The 17,463-nt window shown below is 31.7% G+C and overlaps 2 protein-coding genes across 2 annotated transcripts; both read right to left on the bottom strand.

The window, feature by feature from the left end:
* Positions 1–2,543: 2,543 nt before the first annotated feature.
* LOC119611934 lies at positions 2,544–3,248 on the bottom strand. The gene has a single exon (XM_037967629.1). It carries the CDS (start codon positions 3,246–3,248, stop codon positions 2,544–2,546), a length of 705 nt encoding a protein of 234 aa, XP_037823557.1.
* A 997-nt stretch (positions 3,249–4,245) lies between these two features.
* On the bottom strand, positions 4,246–5,885 carry LOC119611923. The gene is made up of 2 exons (XM_037967618.1): positions 5,398–5,885; positions 4,246–5,050 (listed from the first exon to the last, which is right to left on the bottom strand). Exons 1-2 carry the CDS (start codon positions 5,883–5,885, stop codon positions 4,246–4,248), a joined length of 1,293 nt encoding a protein of 430 aa, XP_037823546.1.
* Between the last annotated feature and the right edge of the window lie 11,578 nt (positions 5,886–17,463).

Genomic DNA, 17,463 nt, shown 5'->3' with positions numbered 1-17,463 from the left:
TTAAAAAATACAAAGATTTCTCAAAATCTCTATAAAAAGTTGAAATATTTTGCAAATTTCTAAAAAGTGAAATATTTCACAAAATCTTGAACATTTTTCTACGATTTTTTCTAGAAAGTCACCGAAATAGTGAAATATTTCACAAAATCTTACAATTTACTGAAGAGTTGATTTTCTAGAAATAGTCTTACATTCAGATAAAAAATAAAAAAATGCAAAGCTTTCACAAAATTTCTATAAAAAGTAGAAATATCTTTCAAATATCTAAAAACTTAACTGAACAGTAATATATTTCACAAAACTATAAATATCTTGCAAATTTATGAAAAGTCAACTGGATAGTGAAATATTTCACAAAATCTTCTATGTTTGTCAACGATTTTTTCTAGAAAGTCACCAAATAGTGAAATATTTCACCAAATCTTGCAATGTACTGAACAGTTGATTTTCTAAAAACAAAAGTAGAAATATATTGCAAATTTCTAAAAAGCCAACTGAATAGAGACATATTTCACAAAATCTTATAATATTGTCAACGATTTATTTTAGAAAGTCACACAAATAGTGAAATATTTCACAAAATCTTGCAATACAAAGATTTCTCAAAATCTCTATAAAAAGTTGAAATAAAAAGTCAACTGAATAGTGAAATATTTTACAAAAGTAGTGCAAATTTCTAAAAAGTCAACTAAATAGTGATATATTTCACAAAAGAAGAAATATCTTGAAAATTTCTAAAAAGTCAGGACATTTTTCTATAAAGTTAACTGTATAGTGAAATATTTCACAAAATCTTCTAATTTTGTCAATGATTTTTTTTAGAAGGTCAACCAAATAGTGAAATATTTCACAAAATCTTGCAATGTACTGAACAGTTGATTTTCTAGAAACAAAAGTAGAAATATATTGCAAATTTCTAAAAATCCAACTGAATAGAGACATATTTCACAAAATCTTATAATATTGTCAACGATTTATCTTAGAAAGTCACACAAATAGTGAAATATTTCACAAATTTTGTCAACGATTTTTTCTAGAAAGTTAACCAAATAGTGAAGTATTTCACAAAATCTTGCAATGTACTAATGAACAGTTGATTTTCTTGAAACAAAAGTTGAAATATATTGCAAATTTCTAAAAAGCCAACTAAATACAGACATGTTTCACAAAATCTTAAAATATTGTCAACGATTTATCTTAGAAAGTCACACAAATAGTGAAATATTTCACAAAATCTTGCAATTTACTAAATAGTTCTAGAAACAGTCTTCCATTCAGTTACAAATTTGAAAAAATACAAAGATTTCTCAAAATCTCTATAAAAAGTTGAAATATCTTGCGAATTTCTAAAACGTCAACTGAATAGTGAAATATTTCAAAAAATCTTGAACATTACTGAGCAGTAGATTTTTAGGACATTATTCTACGATGTTTTCTAGAAAGTCACCCAAATACTGAAATATTTCACAAAATCCTACAATTTACTGAAGAGTTGATTTTCTAGAAATAGTCTTACATTCAGTTACAAATTAAAATAATGCAAAGATTTCAAAAAATTTCAAAAAAAATTCTAAAAACTCAACTGAATAGTGAAATATTTCACAAAAGTAGAAATATCTTGCAAATTTATGAAAAGTTAACTGGATAGTTTGTCAACGATTTTTTCTAGAAAGTCAACCAATAGTGAAATATTTCAAAAAATGTTGTAATTTACTGAATAGTTGATATTCTAGAAACAGTCTAACATTCATACAAATTAAAAAAAATACAAAGATTTCTCAAAATCTCTTTAAGAGTTGAAATATCTTGCTAATTTCTAAAAATCAACTGAATAGGGAAATATTTCACAAAATCTTGAACATTACTGAGCAGTCGATTTTTAGGACATTTTTCTTCGATTTTTTCTAGAAAATCTCCCAAATAGTGAAATATTTCACAAAATGCAAAGATTTCACAAATTTTCTATAAAAAGTAGAAATATCTTTCAAATTTCTAAAAACTCAACTGAATAGTAAAATATTTCACAAAAGTAGAAATATCTTGCAAATTTATGAAAAGTCAACTAAATAGTGAAATATTCCACAAAATCTTCTAGGTTTGTCAACGAAATTTCTAAAAATCCAACTGAATAGAGACTTATTTCACAAAATCTTTTAAGTTTGTCAACGATTTTTTCTAGAAAGTCAACCAATAGTGTGCGTAAATTGGTTCACTTTAGGTTCACAAAAAAAAAAAAACAACACAAAAAACCAAAGCCATTTATCTTAAATTATATTTCTTTATTTTAATTTTCATGAATTCAAGAACAAACAAAAATGGACTGCAAAAATTAGATATGTGTGTGTGTCAACTTATATTCAAAACATACAGAGTAGTATTTGTATTGTAGTTATAAGAGTTGCATCTACAAGTAATACAGTGTTGTATTCATTATGACTATATAAGAAAAATATTCAGTAGTAATTCAAAAAGGTTATCCGTTAAGTACAAAAAATAAATTCCAATCCACAAACATTCCGCCACCCTTTGAAAGCTTCCAGCTTTCAAATTTCCAAGAACAAAGGACATAACTTAGAGACAGGTCGTTTATATACGCCTTTAGATGTTCTCACCGTAACAACGCTCACCAATGAATCCGATCCAGAATGAGTCTGAATAACCTTAGCTATTGACCATTGAGTAGGAGGTAAATTATCGTCCTTAACTATAACAATATCCCCCACATTCAAATTAGCCAATTTATGTGACCATTTCGGCCGACGTTGTAATTGGCCTAAATATTCCAATGCCCATTTACCCCAGAACTCGTGCACCAGTCTCTGAACATAGCGCCACCTATCATTGTAGTTAATCCTTGCTGAATCTACCTTCCCATCCGTGATTGCTGACATCGATCGCAATATCAAAAAATGTGATGGAGTTAGAGGATCCATGTCACCCACAAATCTCAGGCACATTGGACGTGAATTAAGACAACTTTCCACTTGACAAAGAATAGTAACCATCTCCTCGTATGTAACAGAAGCATTTGCCAATACACGCTTCAAATGACCCTTCACAGACTTCACACCAGCCTCCCAAATACCACCAAAGTGAGGAGCAGATTGTGGCGTAAAATGCCATTTGATCTGGTTATCGCTCAGTTCCTTATTCAATCCAAATTGAGTATTGTCCTGGTTCAAATGTTGGTACAAATCTCGCAATTCTCTGTCGCAGCCAACAAAATTAGTGCCGTTGTCCGAATACATGTGCATTGGCTTCCCTCGACGTGCTATAAATCGCCGAAAAGCTGCTATAAATCCTGCTGTTGATAATTCCGTTACAAGTTCCAAATGTATTGCCTTTGTTCCAAGGCAAACAAATACTGCCAACCACGTCTTATACAATTTGGAGCCTCTCCCTTTCCATGACCGAACGTAAAATGGACCTGCGTAATCGACCCCGGTATTCATGAACGGTGAACATTGTTGCAAACGATAGTGTGGAAGAGTTGCCATTTGTTGTTGGTTATTCCCCGAAATTTCATACACCTAATACATTTATATATTGTCCGCTTTACAACATGAACTGCATTTGGAATCCAAAATCTCAATCCAATCAAATATAAAGTTTGTCTGTGACCAGCATGTAAATGTTTCTGATGATAATATCGAACATTTAGATCTGTGAGTATGTGGTTCTTGTCCAAATTCATCGGGTGTTTCTGATCATAGCTTATCTGAGCATTCTCCAATCGACCACCAACCATCATTATACCTTCCTGGTCCAAAAATGGAACGAGATCTCCCAGTCCTTTCCTATTTTGAAGCTGCCCACCTGAAGACAATGTATGTATATCGTCCCGATATGAGTCCTGCTGTGCTCGTCTTATTAATATCAATTCCGCCCTTCGCAACTCTGGTGATGTGATATGACCAATTACCCTATCCTGGCCATCAGATTTGCAATTATAAATGAATCAAAGCTGTAATACGTACCAGTTTGTTATAGTCTGAAAATTTTTCCAAAATATCCACATCGTTTTCAATAGCCACACTTATATTAAATTGCCGTCTTTCCTCCATGTTCTTATCCTTTGTCAGAGGAGATAAATAAAATTGCGGAATTTTAACTCTCCTAATTTCCTCAGGTCCGTACCACCACAGATCGTTGTCCTTTAATTCTGCCGTTGAAACACCTCTAGAATCCAAATCAGCAGGACTGCTTTTACCTGAAATATGACGCCATTTACGGGAAGGCATATGTTCAATAATGAACATATGCCTTATAGTAGTTTTTCCATCGTCTCGGATGATCCGATAACCATGTTAAAACGATCATTGAATCCGATACATCCTCTGTATCAATTTTCAGGAAATCCCGAATCTTATTCATTAGTTTCACTAATAAGTGGGCTGCACATAATTCCAGGCGCGGGATTGAAATCTGTTTTATTGGGGCAACACGTGTTTTCGAAGCAACTAAATTAGTTATTACACTTCTATCAGGCCGAACAATTCGCAAATATATCGCTGCAGCATAAGCTGATTCGGATGAGTCAGCAAATCCATGCAGTTCAGCATGCATGTTCACATCAAGTCCCATCCAGCGCGGTATTCGAAGGTTACAAATATTTCCTAAGTCCTCATAAAGTTCCATCCATTTCCTTTGCAAGTTTTCAGATAATTCCTGATCCCAATCAGCCCCATGTAACCAAAGGCTTTGCATAAAAATCTTCATCGATATTATCACCGGTGCAATCCACCCAATAGGATCGAAAATACTAGCCATTATAGATAGAGCAACTCGTTTGGTAATCTTTCCCTTTTGCGGTTCCAAGTTGACGGAAAATATAAAACAATCGGTAGAAGTATTCCAAGAAAGACCAAGTGTCTTAACTGTATCAGATATATTTATCGTAGCCTCCTTTATGAATTCCCTATCGTCCGGATCAATTGTCTCAACGAACTCTCTAGAATTAGACGACCACTTTCTCAATTTAAAACCAGCTTGAGATAAAACTGTTGTCAAGTTTTCCTTCAATGTTATAGCTGAAGATAAATTATTGGAACTTGTCATAAAATCATCCACATAAAAATTCTCATTTATAGAATCCGCAATTTCCGGTAAATGTGCATTGTCAATTGCAATCTGATGGAGTGTCCGAATGGCGAGAAATGGAGCTGCTGATGTGCAATTTCCGGTAAATGTGCATTGTCAATTGCAATCTGATGGAGTGTCCGAATGGCGAGAAATGGAGCTGCTGATGTGCCATATGTGACGGTGTTCAAATGATATTCCTTAATTGTCCTTTCGGAACTGTCCCTCCATAATACGCATTGATATTTCCTATAGTCCGGATGTATTAACACCTGCCGATACATCTTCTCTATATCCGAACAGACTCCAATTCTGTACTTGCGAAAATTCAAAATAATAGTGAAAATATCATTCTGTATGATGGGTCCGGTTAGTAGCTTATCATTGAGGGAGCAACCCGTATTTGTTTTGCAAGAACCATCAAACACGACACGTAATTTAGTTGTCGAACTTTCCGGTTTCAAAACAGCGTGGTGAGGTAAGAAATATTCACAGGCCTCAGTAATGTGTTCCTCCATATGTCTTAATGCAATAAATTCATCCATAAATCTCTTGTATTCATTTCCCAGTTCCGGACGTTGCATAAATCTCCTCTCCATGGACACCAACCTCTTAGTAGCAGAAGATTTTGATTCTCCTATCTTGATGTTCTCCTTTAATGGTAGTCGTACCATGTATCGGCCATTTTCCAATCTGGAAACATTTCGCTGATAATGCAATTCTGTTTCCGCTTCCTCATCAGAAAAAATCTTCACTGACTTCGGTACCTCCTCAACTTCCCAAAATTTTCGTAATAGTTCATCCATGTTTAGTGAAACATGCCCTGCAAAAAGATCATGCGATGGTTTATGCTCCAGACTTCCCATCATCACCCAACCAAATATCGTGTTCATTGCGATAGGTGAACCACTGGGGTGTGTGATCCTTCCTGTCAGGATGCATTGACTAAAAATATCAACGCCCATAATTATGTCGATCTTTGATGATTTATAAAACGTCTTATCTGCCAGTTCCAAATTTTGAAAATATTCCACCATTTCCCTGTCCACATCATAACTTGGAATATCCTGGGTTAACCTCGATAATATATATGCCTGAGTTCCCAACTTGACCGAGTGATTTGCAGAAATTATCTCTATTTCCACCTTGCCCTTTGTATAGTTTCGATTATCGGGACCAACACCAAATAACATTGTCCTGTCATAAGTTCTTCGTAGTCTTAAACCTTGAACGCATGCTTCTGATATTAATGTTGCCTGTGCCCCAGAATCCAGTAAAGCGCGACATAGCCTCAATTCACCATATCCATCACGAATCATGACAATCGCCGTTGGCAATAATGTCACAAAATTTGCCTTCCGATTAGGGTAATACCCCGATGAGGAGGAATATTGACTTGTCAATATTTGTTGCCGAATCCCGTCGTTGTCCTGTGGTCGTTCAGTTTCAACATTCTTCACGCGGTGCAGAAGTGTGTTATGACGTAATTTACAAATCTTGCATGAGGATCCTTTACAATCATTCACAAAATGTGATGGTTGAAGGCAATTCAGGCATAGTTTATTATCATAAACGAGTTGTATACGCTGAGGAACTTCAAATTCCTTAAACTTTTCACACTGATATATAGGGTGTTGCCGACCACAACAAAAACAATCCTGAACAGATGTTACGTAAGCACCAGACTGACCACGATTCCGATTTGTCGTCCTACCCGATTGTGCGTCAATACATTCCAATTCAAATATTCTATCCTCCAAAAACTTCAAGAAATTCTGCGTTCTCCGGACTTTTGGCGACACCAAAGTTGATTTGTTTCGGAATCTAATTTTCGCTCCAAATGAAATAGTAGAATTGAGTCCCAATGAGATACAGGTTCCTCCAATACTCTAAGCGCGTTTATACTCTCATTTACGTTATTATAGAATCGCTTGACTTCCCCAAGTTTAACCGATTTAACAGAAGGTTGGTCAAATAATAATCTAAAATACGATAATCTCACTTGATCCGATTCGTCGAATTTGCGCTTTAGTAAATCCCAAGCAATTGGATAATTATCGTTAGTCGGCCTAAGATGTTTTATCAGAATAAGTGCCTCGCCACTTAATTTTGTCTGCAAATATTCCAGCTTCTCGACATTCGATAATGAAGTCCGATTGTGAATCAATGCCTCAAATAAATCCCTAAATCGTATCCATTCAGAATATGACCCATCAAAATCCGGTATGTTTATAGTAGGTAGTCTTGGTTCCTGTGCTTGACCACTCTGTTGTACGATGGGAGATGAATGCAGATTACGGTCGTTCGCTAGTCGATCAATCAATGAAGTGAAACTATTCTGTGTCTGAGAAATTGCCTCCAACACCTGACCCATGTTACCCTCAGAATTATTATCAACCACAGTCCTATTATTATCTTCATCCCGTGAACGAGACGTGAATAACTCCTTTATAGCAAAATATTTCTCCTCAATATCACCACGATAAATATCCTCTACCCTAAGTTCATCCTCATCAATGGTCAATGCGTCAATCTTATCCTGAACAGACTCATATTGGATATAAATCTCATCCAGTTTTGCAACTCTAACTCTAATAGCATCAATAGAAATGTCCTGATTAGAACATGTGTTATATATACGTGTAATCGAACCCTTCAAAGCCTGTCGTTTGCTCTTAAGTACATCCATATTGACGGAATATTCGTTTCACAATTCGAAAATTAGATATTATCCAAAATATAATAGTGTAAGCTAATACAATCAAGAATACTCAAAGATGTGTAAATATTACAATTCCATGTACCTACTTATATGTGTACAAATAATGTTGCCAAAATTAATTATTAAAATACTTAAGTATAACATATAATAATATACTGCCTAATGTTATGCAACAACTAGTTTTAATTAAATTAATTATTAAAATACTTAAGCATAACATATTATAATAAACTGCCTAATGTTATGCAACAACTAGTATACAATATCAATAACACTAGGGTTTGTGTATTATATAACATTTTATCCAAGACATATACCTGTTCTCAATGCAGTAATTCGTAATCGTATAAATATTCACAGAAGTTAAACTGGTCAAAGCTCCCGTTCAAATAATATCCAGAATGGTGATGTTATTGTTGAAACGTAAAGATGCTTTCACGTACTTTAATATGATTATGTTAAATGTTACGCCAAAACTGTTGTCCGTTAAACGATGACTGAAGCTTTATATGATAACGTAGAATATAACTGTTGTTGTATGAATGACTGGGAATGTTCATGAGTCCCACTATATGATCATGTTAAATGCCATGCAAAACACTGTTGTCTGTAAAACGATGGCTGTTAATAAGCATAAAGCTTAATATGATAACGTTCAATTTAAAACTGATTTTCCTGTTGTTGAATTAACTTGCTGTTGTTGTTGTCGTATGAATGACTGGGAATGCAAAACACTGTTGTTGTTGTCACGCCAAAACTGTTGTCTGTTAAACGGTGACTGAAGCTTTATATGATAACGTAGAATATAACTTGTTGTTGTATGAATGACTGGGAATGTTCATGAGTCCCACTATATGATTATGTTAAATGCCATGCAAAACACTGTTGTCTGTTAAACGATGACTGTTACTAAGCATAAAGCTTAATATGATAATGTTGAATTTAAACTGATTGTCCCGTTGTTGAATTAACTTGTTGTTGTCGTATTAATCTGTTGTCCAATGTAGCATAACCATAGTTTTCCAACACTTATCAAACTGCCTTTGATGAACGTTTTCCAATTAAATTATGATGTTCGCAATAATTCATGTAGTAATCTGCAAACTATATACATATGTATGTATGTTTTCAAGTCCACTAGAAAATTGTGCAATTAGGTGCTTTCCGTGTATGATATCAATATCCGTCTCGATAGGACCAAATTGCACAATTTTCTAGTGGACTTGAAAACATACATACATACATACATATGTATATATTTCATAAAATCTCGCAATTAACTGAATAGTTAATATTCTTCAAACAGTCTTTCATTTAGTTAAAAAATTTAAAAAAATGCAAGGATTTCTCAAAATCTCTATAAAAAGTTTAAATATCTTGCAAATTTCTAAAAAGTCAACTGAAAAGTGAAATATTTCACAAAAGTAGAAATATCTGGCAAGTTTCTAAAAAGTTAACTAAATAGTGATATATTTCACAAAAGTAGAAATATTTTGCAAATTTCTAAAAAATCAGGACATTTTTCTAAAGAGTCAGCTGTATAGTGAAATATTTCACAAAATCTTCTAATGTATAATAATAAAAATATTATTGAAAATCAGTGGTTGGATATTGCAAAATAACATTATGACAAAAATCTGATACAATGTATGTATATAATTTTGAAAATTTTATCGGTGAAAATTAATTTAATGAATTGTCTATTTTTGTATTGTCATTACTCGTTTCACCTTTTTCTAATGCCGAACTTGAAAGGCTTTTTATATCAAAGGCTAAAATTAAAATTCGAAATCATATTTAAGCTGAATTTTTATGTTCAAAAACACAAATTCGAAAAGTATTGAAATTCGAAAATGCATGCTGTTACACTTAAGGCCTTAATCATAAACAAATTTTAATTTTATACAAATTTTGTATGGAAATTTAGTATTAAAAATCTTTTACAAAATAAAAAGTTGTTTATGAATATACATATAAAAAATTATATTACAAATAAAATACGATCATTTAAAAAATATCAAAATGAGGATTACGATGAAGATATAGTACTAGAAATATTGGAGTCATGCACCACATCATCAGTATTTTAATAAAAACTAGAAAAAACAAACATTTATATTGTTTTGTTAGATTAAAAAATTTTAGCTTTTTTTTCATCCGTAGAACATTTGAGCACTTAGCTTTTAAAGTTTTAGCATATTTTTAAATTAATTTTCTGGTAACACTGATTAAAATCATTAAAATGTATAAGAGCAACTGAAAAAAGACAATTCTACTCAATGCAGCAACTCTCTCATCTGTACATACATATAAATTCATATTTACCAATGATCGTAATAATTGAGTGTAATGAATTTATTATAATTATAGATAATGATCGTTAACTTTAAATTCAATATACATATTAATATTAAGCTGAACCAAAAAAAAGTCTGCAGGCGATTTATATATTCCAAATATCAGCGTTTCCAAAAATGTTGTTTGAGGTTTTCTATGGTCTTCCATCGTGAAAGACGATTTATGTTCACGTCAAGCATATTTTCTTCCTAGATACAGTTAGTAGGCTGACCTATTAAAAAATGGGCTGGAGTCAAGGCGTCCAAATCTGATGGATCCGATGACAAAGGACATAGCGGCCGTGAGTTCAGACAACTTTCTATTTGACTAAGTAGTGTTGTCAGCTCTTCAAAGCATAGAATTTTGTCGTGCATTACACGTTTTAAATGATATTTACAGATTTCACACCTGCCTCCCAAAGACCTCCAAAATTTGGCGAGGCAGGCGGAATAAAATGCCATTTCGTTCCATATGAGATTAATGAATTACGTAAGTCCTCAGGAATAGATTTTTCATTTCTATTAAAAATAATCTGAAGCTCTCTCGAGGCACCTACAAAGTTTCTACCACAATCTGAGTAGATGTCGGTACAAACACCTCTACGAGCCACAAATCTACGAAAAGCAGCTAAAAACGAATTTGTTGTGAAATCAGAAACTGTCTCCAAATGTATGGCCTTGGTTAAATAGACAGATATATCCTTTAGATACAATAGCAGATCTAATAGTTGAATTTTTCACAGAAATGGGGCCGGCATAATCAACGCCGCTATGCTTGAAAGGCCTGGTGATGTTTAAACATACAGAAGGTAAGTTCCCCATAATCTGGGTTGGAGATTTTGCAGAATATTTTTAGCTAATCGATTGCCAGATATTATCCAATATCTTCTTTTCACGTGGGACATTGTAAAGTGTTTTCGTGTGCTTCTTTTATAATGAGTTTGGAAAGAGGGTTCGTTCTAGACAAAAGTATTGGATGTTTAACATCATATGGAAGCATAGAATTATGCAAACGACCACCCACACGAATGAAATCATCATTATCGATAAAGGGCATTAATTTCACAAATTAAATATATTAACAACGGATCCCATGTAGAAGTGTCAACTTCGAGATTTCTCAAAGAGGAAATGCATTCTTGGCTAGTATCTAATAAAGATTTTATGCTTTGGAAACTGCCATCAGATTTTGAAACGTTAAAAAGCTTTTGAATAAGGCTGAAATAGTTTTAATAAGAGATGCAGCTTCTCCAGTAAGAGTTCCTTTTAGATAATAAAATTTTTGAATCTTAGAAAGAGATCCGTTAGTATGAACTAATGATAAGTAAATATCACGAAATGGTATCCAGTCAATGTATTCTCCAGAAAATTTTGGAAGAGAAATCTTCGGGAGTCTTGCATCCATATTCACGGTCATATCAGCATGACCACTTGGCATAGCAAAAGTACTACTCAATGGAGAACGGGTAGTATCAACTGGTAAACTATCTAATAGTCTACCCTTAAATGAAAAGTATATTTCCGAAAATTCGAAGAAGCATTCATCTGCCATATATGCCACATCAGATGGGTTTAAGGAAGTTTCCCGAATAACTCGTAAAATCTCATCATGTTGGTATTTAAAAGTCTGAAACAAACTATCAAGCTCCAAAATATAAGAATCAATATAACCCCGTATTTTTCCGAATTGTCCTTCTACAAAAATCGTTCTAACCGTACTCAATGAATTTCTTTGAATTTCTATTAATGTTTGTAAATCAGCCATTTTGAAATATATTCAATATGAAAAGACAAATAAGCTATCAATACGAAAAGAAAAGTAGCTATCAATTATTATTTTTTCAAAATCTTTGTTTCAAATCGTTTAAATATTTATGCAATTTTCCAATTTATTAAAATTTTCCAAATTAAAGTATTATATAATCAGTGTGAACAATCACGTGGAGAAATATATCCACCGTACTCAAATTATCAAAATTTTTACTCTTAAAGTGTACAGACGTACATAGAAATTCAGAATAAATTGAATTTAATATAACAAAAAAAAATTAAATTAAATTCATGAAATAGATGAAAAATATTGTACAGTTGTGCTAGCTATTTCATGAAATAATAATTATTAATCAGAAGACTATAAACTTATTGGCCAACACGTTGCAAGGGTACGAAGATCATATTACCGTCAATTAGACAATTGTAGTAAAAATTTCAATATGTGGAAATATTCTCAAAAGTAAAAAAAGAAAGAAAGAGAAAAATTTCAGGTTATTTAAAAGTTTTAATAAAATTCAATAAATAGTATTTCCGTTAAACATTTTAGATTTATCCATATTATCAGCTTACCAAATTTTATTATTATAAAATAACCTTCGGCCTTCCTCCTTTGTAATACTGTGGAATCTCAAGGTTCCCGGGGTTCGGCACCAATGTTTAAGAATTTAGAAAATTCTACAATTATATATACATCGACTCTTTTTTAAAATAACCCAAAAATAATGGCACACGTTAACTTTACTATGGTACATTCAGATTTATTAAAAAAAATAAACGCATCTCTACTTCTATCGACAGCTTAAGAAGAATTAGCAAATATAAGAAAAAGCATAAATTTTAATATAATAAGTTTAAAAGAAATAAATAACTCAAACTTGTTTTAAAATATAGACTTACAGAACAGTTACTTTCTTTCTCATTTAAATTTTTTTACAATTACACTCAATTAAAATCATTAAAATGTATAAGAGCAACTGAAAAGAGACAATTCTACTCAATGCAGCAACTCTCTCATCTGTACATACATATAAAATCATATTTACCAACGATCGTAATAATTGCGTGTAATGAATTTATTATAATTATAGATAATGATCATTAACTTTCAATTCAATATATTAATATTAAGCTGAACCAAAAAAAATATATTTATTCAATTTGTTATATAATTTTAAATCTAGAAAAATTATGTAGATGGTAATTTGGATTTTTCCCATCAAGTCTAACATTCAGATACAAATTAAAAAAAATGCAAAGATTTCACAAGATTTCTATAAAAAGTAGAAATATCATTAAAATTTCTAAAAACTCAACTGAATAGTAAAATATTTCACAAAAGTAGAATTTATGAAGCAAAAGTAAAAATATCTTGCAAATTTCTAAAAAGTCAACTAAATAGAGACTTATTTCACAAAATCTTTGAATTTTATCAACGATTTGTTTTAGAAAGTCACCCAAATAGTGAAATATTTCACAAAATCATGCAATTTACTGAATGGTTGATATTCTAGAAACAGTCTTCCCTTCAGTTACAAATTTAAAAAATACAAAGATTTCTCAAAATCTCTATAAAAAGTTGAAATATCTTGCAAATTTCTAAAAAGTCAACTGAATAGTGAAATATTTCACAAAATCTTGAACATTACTGAGCAGTCGATTTTTGGGATTGTTTCTGAGATTTTTTCTAGAAGTCAACTGTATAGTGAAATATTTCACAAAATCTTGCAATTTACTGAATAGTTGATATTCTAGAAACAGTCTTACATTCAGTTACAAATTTAAAACAAGTAGGAACGTATAGTCGGGCATGGTCGACCATATAATACCCTACAACATGAGTATATTTTAAAAAATTTTATTTTTCATAAAGAAACTATTATGTTGAATTTTACTTTAATTCCAAAGTATTTAAGCAATTTATTGATAAAAAAATTTCTAAATCATGCTGTATATAGGAGTATAGGTCAAACATGGGCCGATCCTCATTTAATTTGGAAAAAGGATATATTTTTAAATAATAGTTAGTTATGTTGAGTTTCATTGCGATACAAATGGTTACAAGTCAATTTTAGACGTTTAAGACATTTTTTGAAGGGGGGTTTGTATAGGGGCTAGGGTCAAATAAGGGCCGATCATTACGAACATCTGCAGTGTCATTTATCTATATATATAAAAATGAAAGTGTGTTTGTATGTACATATGTATGTATGTATGTATGTATGTATGTATGTATGTATGTATGTATGTATGTATGTATGTATGTATGTATGTATGTATGTATGTATGTATGTATGTATGTATGTATGTATGTATGTATGTATGTATGTATGTATGTATGTATGTATGTATGTATGTATGTATGTATGTATGTATGTATGTATGTATGTATGTATGTATGTATGTATGTATGTATGTATGTATGTATGTATGTATGTATGTATGTATGTATGTATGTATGTATGTATGTATGTATGTATGTATGTATGTTTGTTTGTTTGTGCTTTATAGACTGCAAAACGGCTGGACCGATTTTCCTGAAATTTTCATAGTTTCTTCCTGTATGTCTGGAAGGAACTATATTAATAAAATACAAAAATTGGTTTATCTGGGAAACTAATAGAAATAATTCTTAAAATTTTGCACTAAGAACTTAAATATTCATCTGAACATTTTGGAGAAAAAAGAGCGGACTTTCGTCATGGGGAGCTCGGAGCCCCCATATAAATTAAATAGGAAAATTATTATATCTGAGAAACTATTAGAGCTACAATCTTCAAATATTAATTGAAGAATTTGACATTAATGTGAACATTTAGAGAATAACGGGCGGACTTTCAATGGCGTCTTGGCACCCCTATATGAATTAAATACAAAATTTCGTATATCTGGGAAAATATTAGATTTTTTTTTAATTTGTCATCGATTACATTAAATCTTAATTAACGTTCGGAAAAAATGTATCTCTGGAAAACATTACAGTTAGAATCTTCAAAATTATTAAGAAGATTTTTTATTTATATTGCTTTTAGGGTAGCAAAGCACACTGGGTATAGCTAGTACTTATATAAAACTTATTTGTCCCAAGTTTTAGAGAGATAATAGTATGTTTGACGTAATTATGGCATAAAAAGCTCAAATCGGGAGGCACGGTTGTATGGGGGCTAGGTGAAATAATGGACCGATTTCAACCATTTTCAATAGGCTTCGTCCTTGTGCCAAAAAACATACTTGCTCCAAATTTTATCAAATTATCTTGAAAATTGCGGTATGTACCTTGCGCACAAGTTTTACATGGACAACCAGCCAGCCAGCCGGATAGCCGGACGGACATAATCGACTCTAAAAGTGATTCTAAATCGATCGGTATACTTTAAGGTGGGTGTAGAACCAATATTTTTGTGTGTTACAAACATCAGCACAAACGTATAATACCCTCCCCACTATAGTGGTGTAGGGTATAAAAATACAAAGAATATTCAAAATCTCTATAAAAAGTTGAAATATGTTGCAAATTTCTAAAAAGTCAACTGAATAGTGAAATATTTCACAAAATCTTGAACAGTACTGAGCAGTCGATTTTTAGGATATGTTTCGACGATTTTTTTTAGAAAGTCACTCAAATACTGAAATATTTCACAAAATCTTACAATTTACTGAAGAGTTGATTTTCTAGAAATAGTCTTACATTCAGTTACAAATTAAAACAAGTAAGAAAGTATAGTCGGGCGTGGCCGACCATATGATACCCTACACCAGTTGTGAATATTAAATGTGATTTATTTTTCATAATAAAGCATTTATCTTCAATATTCCCTTGTTCCGATACATTTAAGCAATTTATGGATGAAAAACTAATTTTCTGAAAGAGGCTTTATATGGGGGCTAGGGGCAAATATGGACCAAGCCCGATAACATTTTGTGAATATATTTATATTTACATAATATTTTATTGTGCTGAATTTCATCGCGATATATGTGTTTATAAGTTAATTTGGGACATTCAAGTAATTTTCTGAAGGGGACTTTGTATGGGAGCTAAGGTCAAATGGGGCCCAATCTTTATGAAATTTGGCAAGGTCATCAAGACTTCTTTAAAACTTAGTTGTGCCGTATTTTATCGATATATCTGTATATTTAACACAATTATGAGTTCAGGACCCCTTTTTGGGGGGTTCTGTTCTATGGGGGCTAGGTGAAATAATGGACCGATTTTAACCATTTGCGTGCCAAATTTTATCCAATTATCTTGAAGATTGCGACCTGTACCTTGCGCACAAGGTTTACATGGACAGCCAGCCAGACGGACGGACGGACATAGCTTAATCGACTCAGAAAACGATTCTAAGCCGATTGGTATACTTTAAGGTGGGTCTAGAAAGAATATTTTTGTATGTTACAAACATCAGCACAAATCCACAAATACCCTACACCACTAAAGTGGTGTAGGGTATAAAAATACAAAGATTTCTCAAAATCTCTATAAAAAGTTGAAATATTTTGCAAATTTCTAAAGAGTCAACTGAATAGTGAAATATTTCACAAAATCTTGAACATTACTGAGCAGTCGATTTTTAGGATATTTTTCCAGTGTTTACTTTTACTAATATATTAGTCAGCATTTGCCCCAAAATACACATTTTTATCACTAGTCATACTAAAAATATTTAAACTTTTTCAGATTTAAATAACATTGCTACTAAATATTGCCGTTCTGTTTTTATGTTTAACTAGAAAAATTGCGACGTTACACTGCAATCTCTAGCAGCACGAATGAACAGTATGATCTCTTGTTTTTGTACAAGAAAAATATATATTTTTGTGCTATATCAGCGCACACTTAAATTAGTTAAACTAATATGGCTAGTATTGATGATATTTTTATTTGCGCTGAGTTTTTCCTAGCAGCTATTAAATTTTGTTTTGTAACTGCTAGCTGCAAATTTATTTATTGTTTTTTTATATTTTATTTTATGAATAAACAGTTATACCAGTGTTACCACAATCTCTAATTAAGGATAATTATTTTTCGCAACATAAAAAATAGTTTGTAAAATATACATAGTGGCACCTCCCATATGAATTAAATACAGAAATCGTTTTTCTCGGAAACTATTAGAGTCAGAATCTTCTAATTTTGACGAAAAACTTTAACTTCATTATGAACATTGGGAAAAAATGGGAATACTTTTATTAGGGGGCTTGGAACCTCCATATGAATTAAATAAATATGTATATGTTATTGAAAATATGGCTACCCCATAAAACACAACTCAAATTAAAAGCGTTCTTTAGATGTTTTTATTATTTTGTTCTAATGAATAAACATTTTTGAGCAATGTAGTTGTAAGATAATATGCTTATACTTATAACAATTTTATAACCAAATGATAGTTTTAAATATTTTTTGTTGTAGAAATTAATAAATTTATAATCACCTTGTATAAAACAGGGTGAACGCACATAATTAAAATATTTTTCGTTGAATTCTAATGAGCTTACTTTACAAATTATTCAAATCACACTGTTAAAATGTGGAAGATTATTATATATATT

This window comes from Lucilia sericata, unplaced genomic scaffold (genome assembly GCF_015586225.1).
Source record: "Lucilia sericata isolate MDLA Ls3-8-SP2 unplaced genomic scaffold, ASM1558622v1 Contig000032F_arrow, whole genome shotgun sequence".
NCBI lineage: Eukaryota > Metazoa > Arthropoda > Insecta > Diptera > Calliphoridae > Lucilia > Lucilia sericata.
The sequence above is the reverse complement of the archived record's forward strand: the minus strand, read 5'-3'. Positions and strand labels throughout refer to the sequence as shown.

Bases quoted from the DNA above. Each gene is read 5' to 3' on its own strand.
- LOC119611923 (XM_037967618.1), bottom strand. From the start codon at position 5,885: ATGGATGAACTATTACGAAAATTTTGGGAAGTTGAGGAGGTACCGAAG. The intron at 5,051-5,397 runs GTACAGAATTGG...TTTTATGACAAG, and splicing joins ATTATTTTGAATTTTCGCAA to TTCCAATAATTTATCTTCAG.
- LOC119611934 (XM_037967629.1), bottom strand. From the start codon at position 3,248: ATGTATTCGGACAACGGCACTAATTTTGTTGGCTGCGACAGAGAATTG.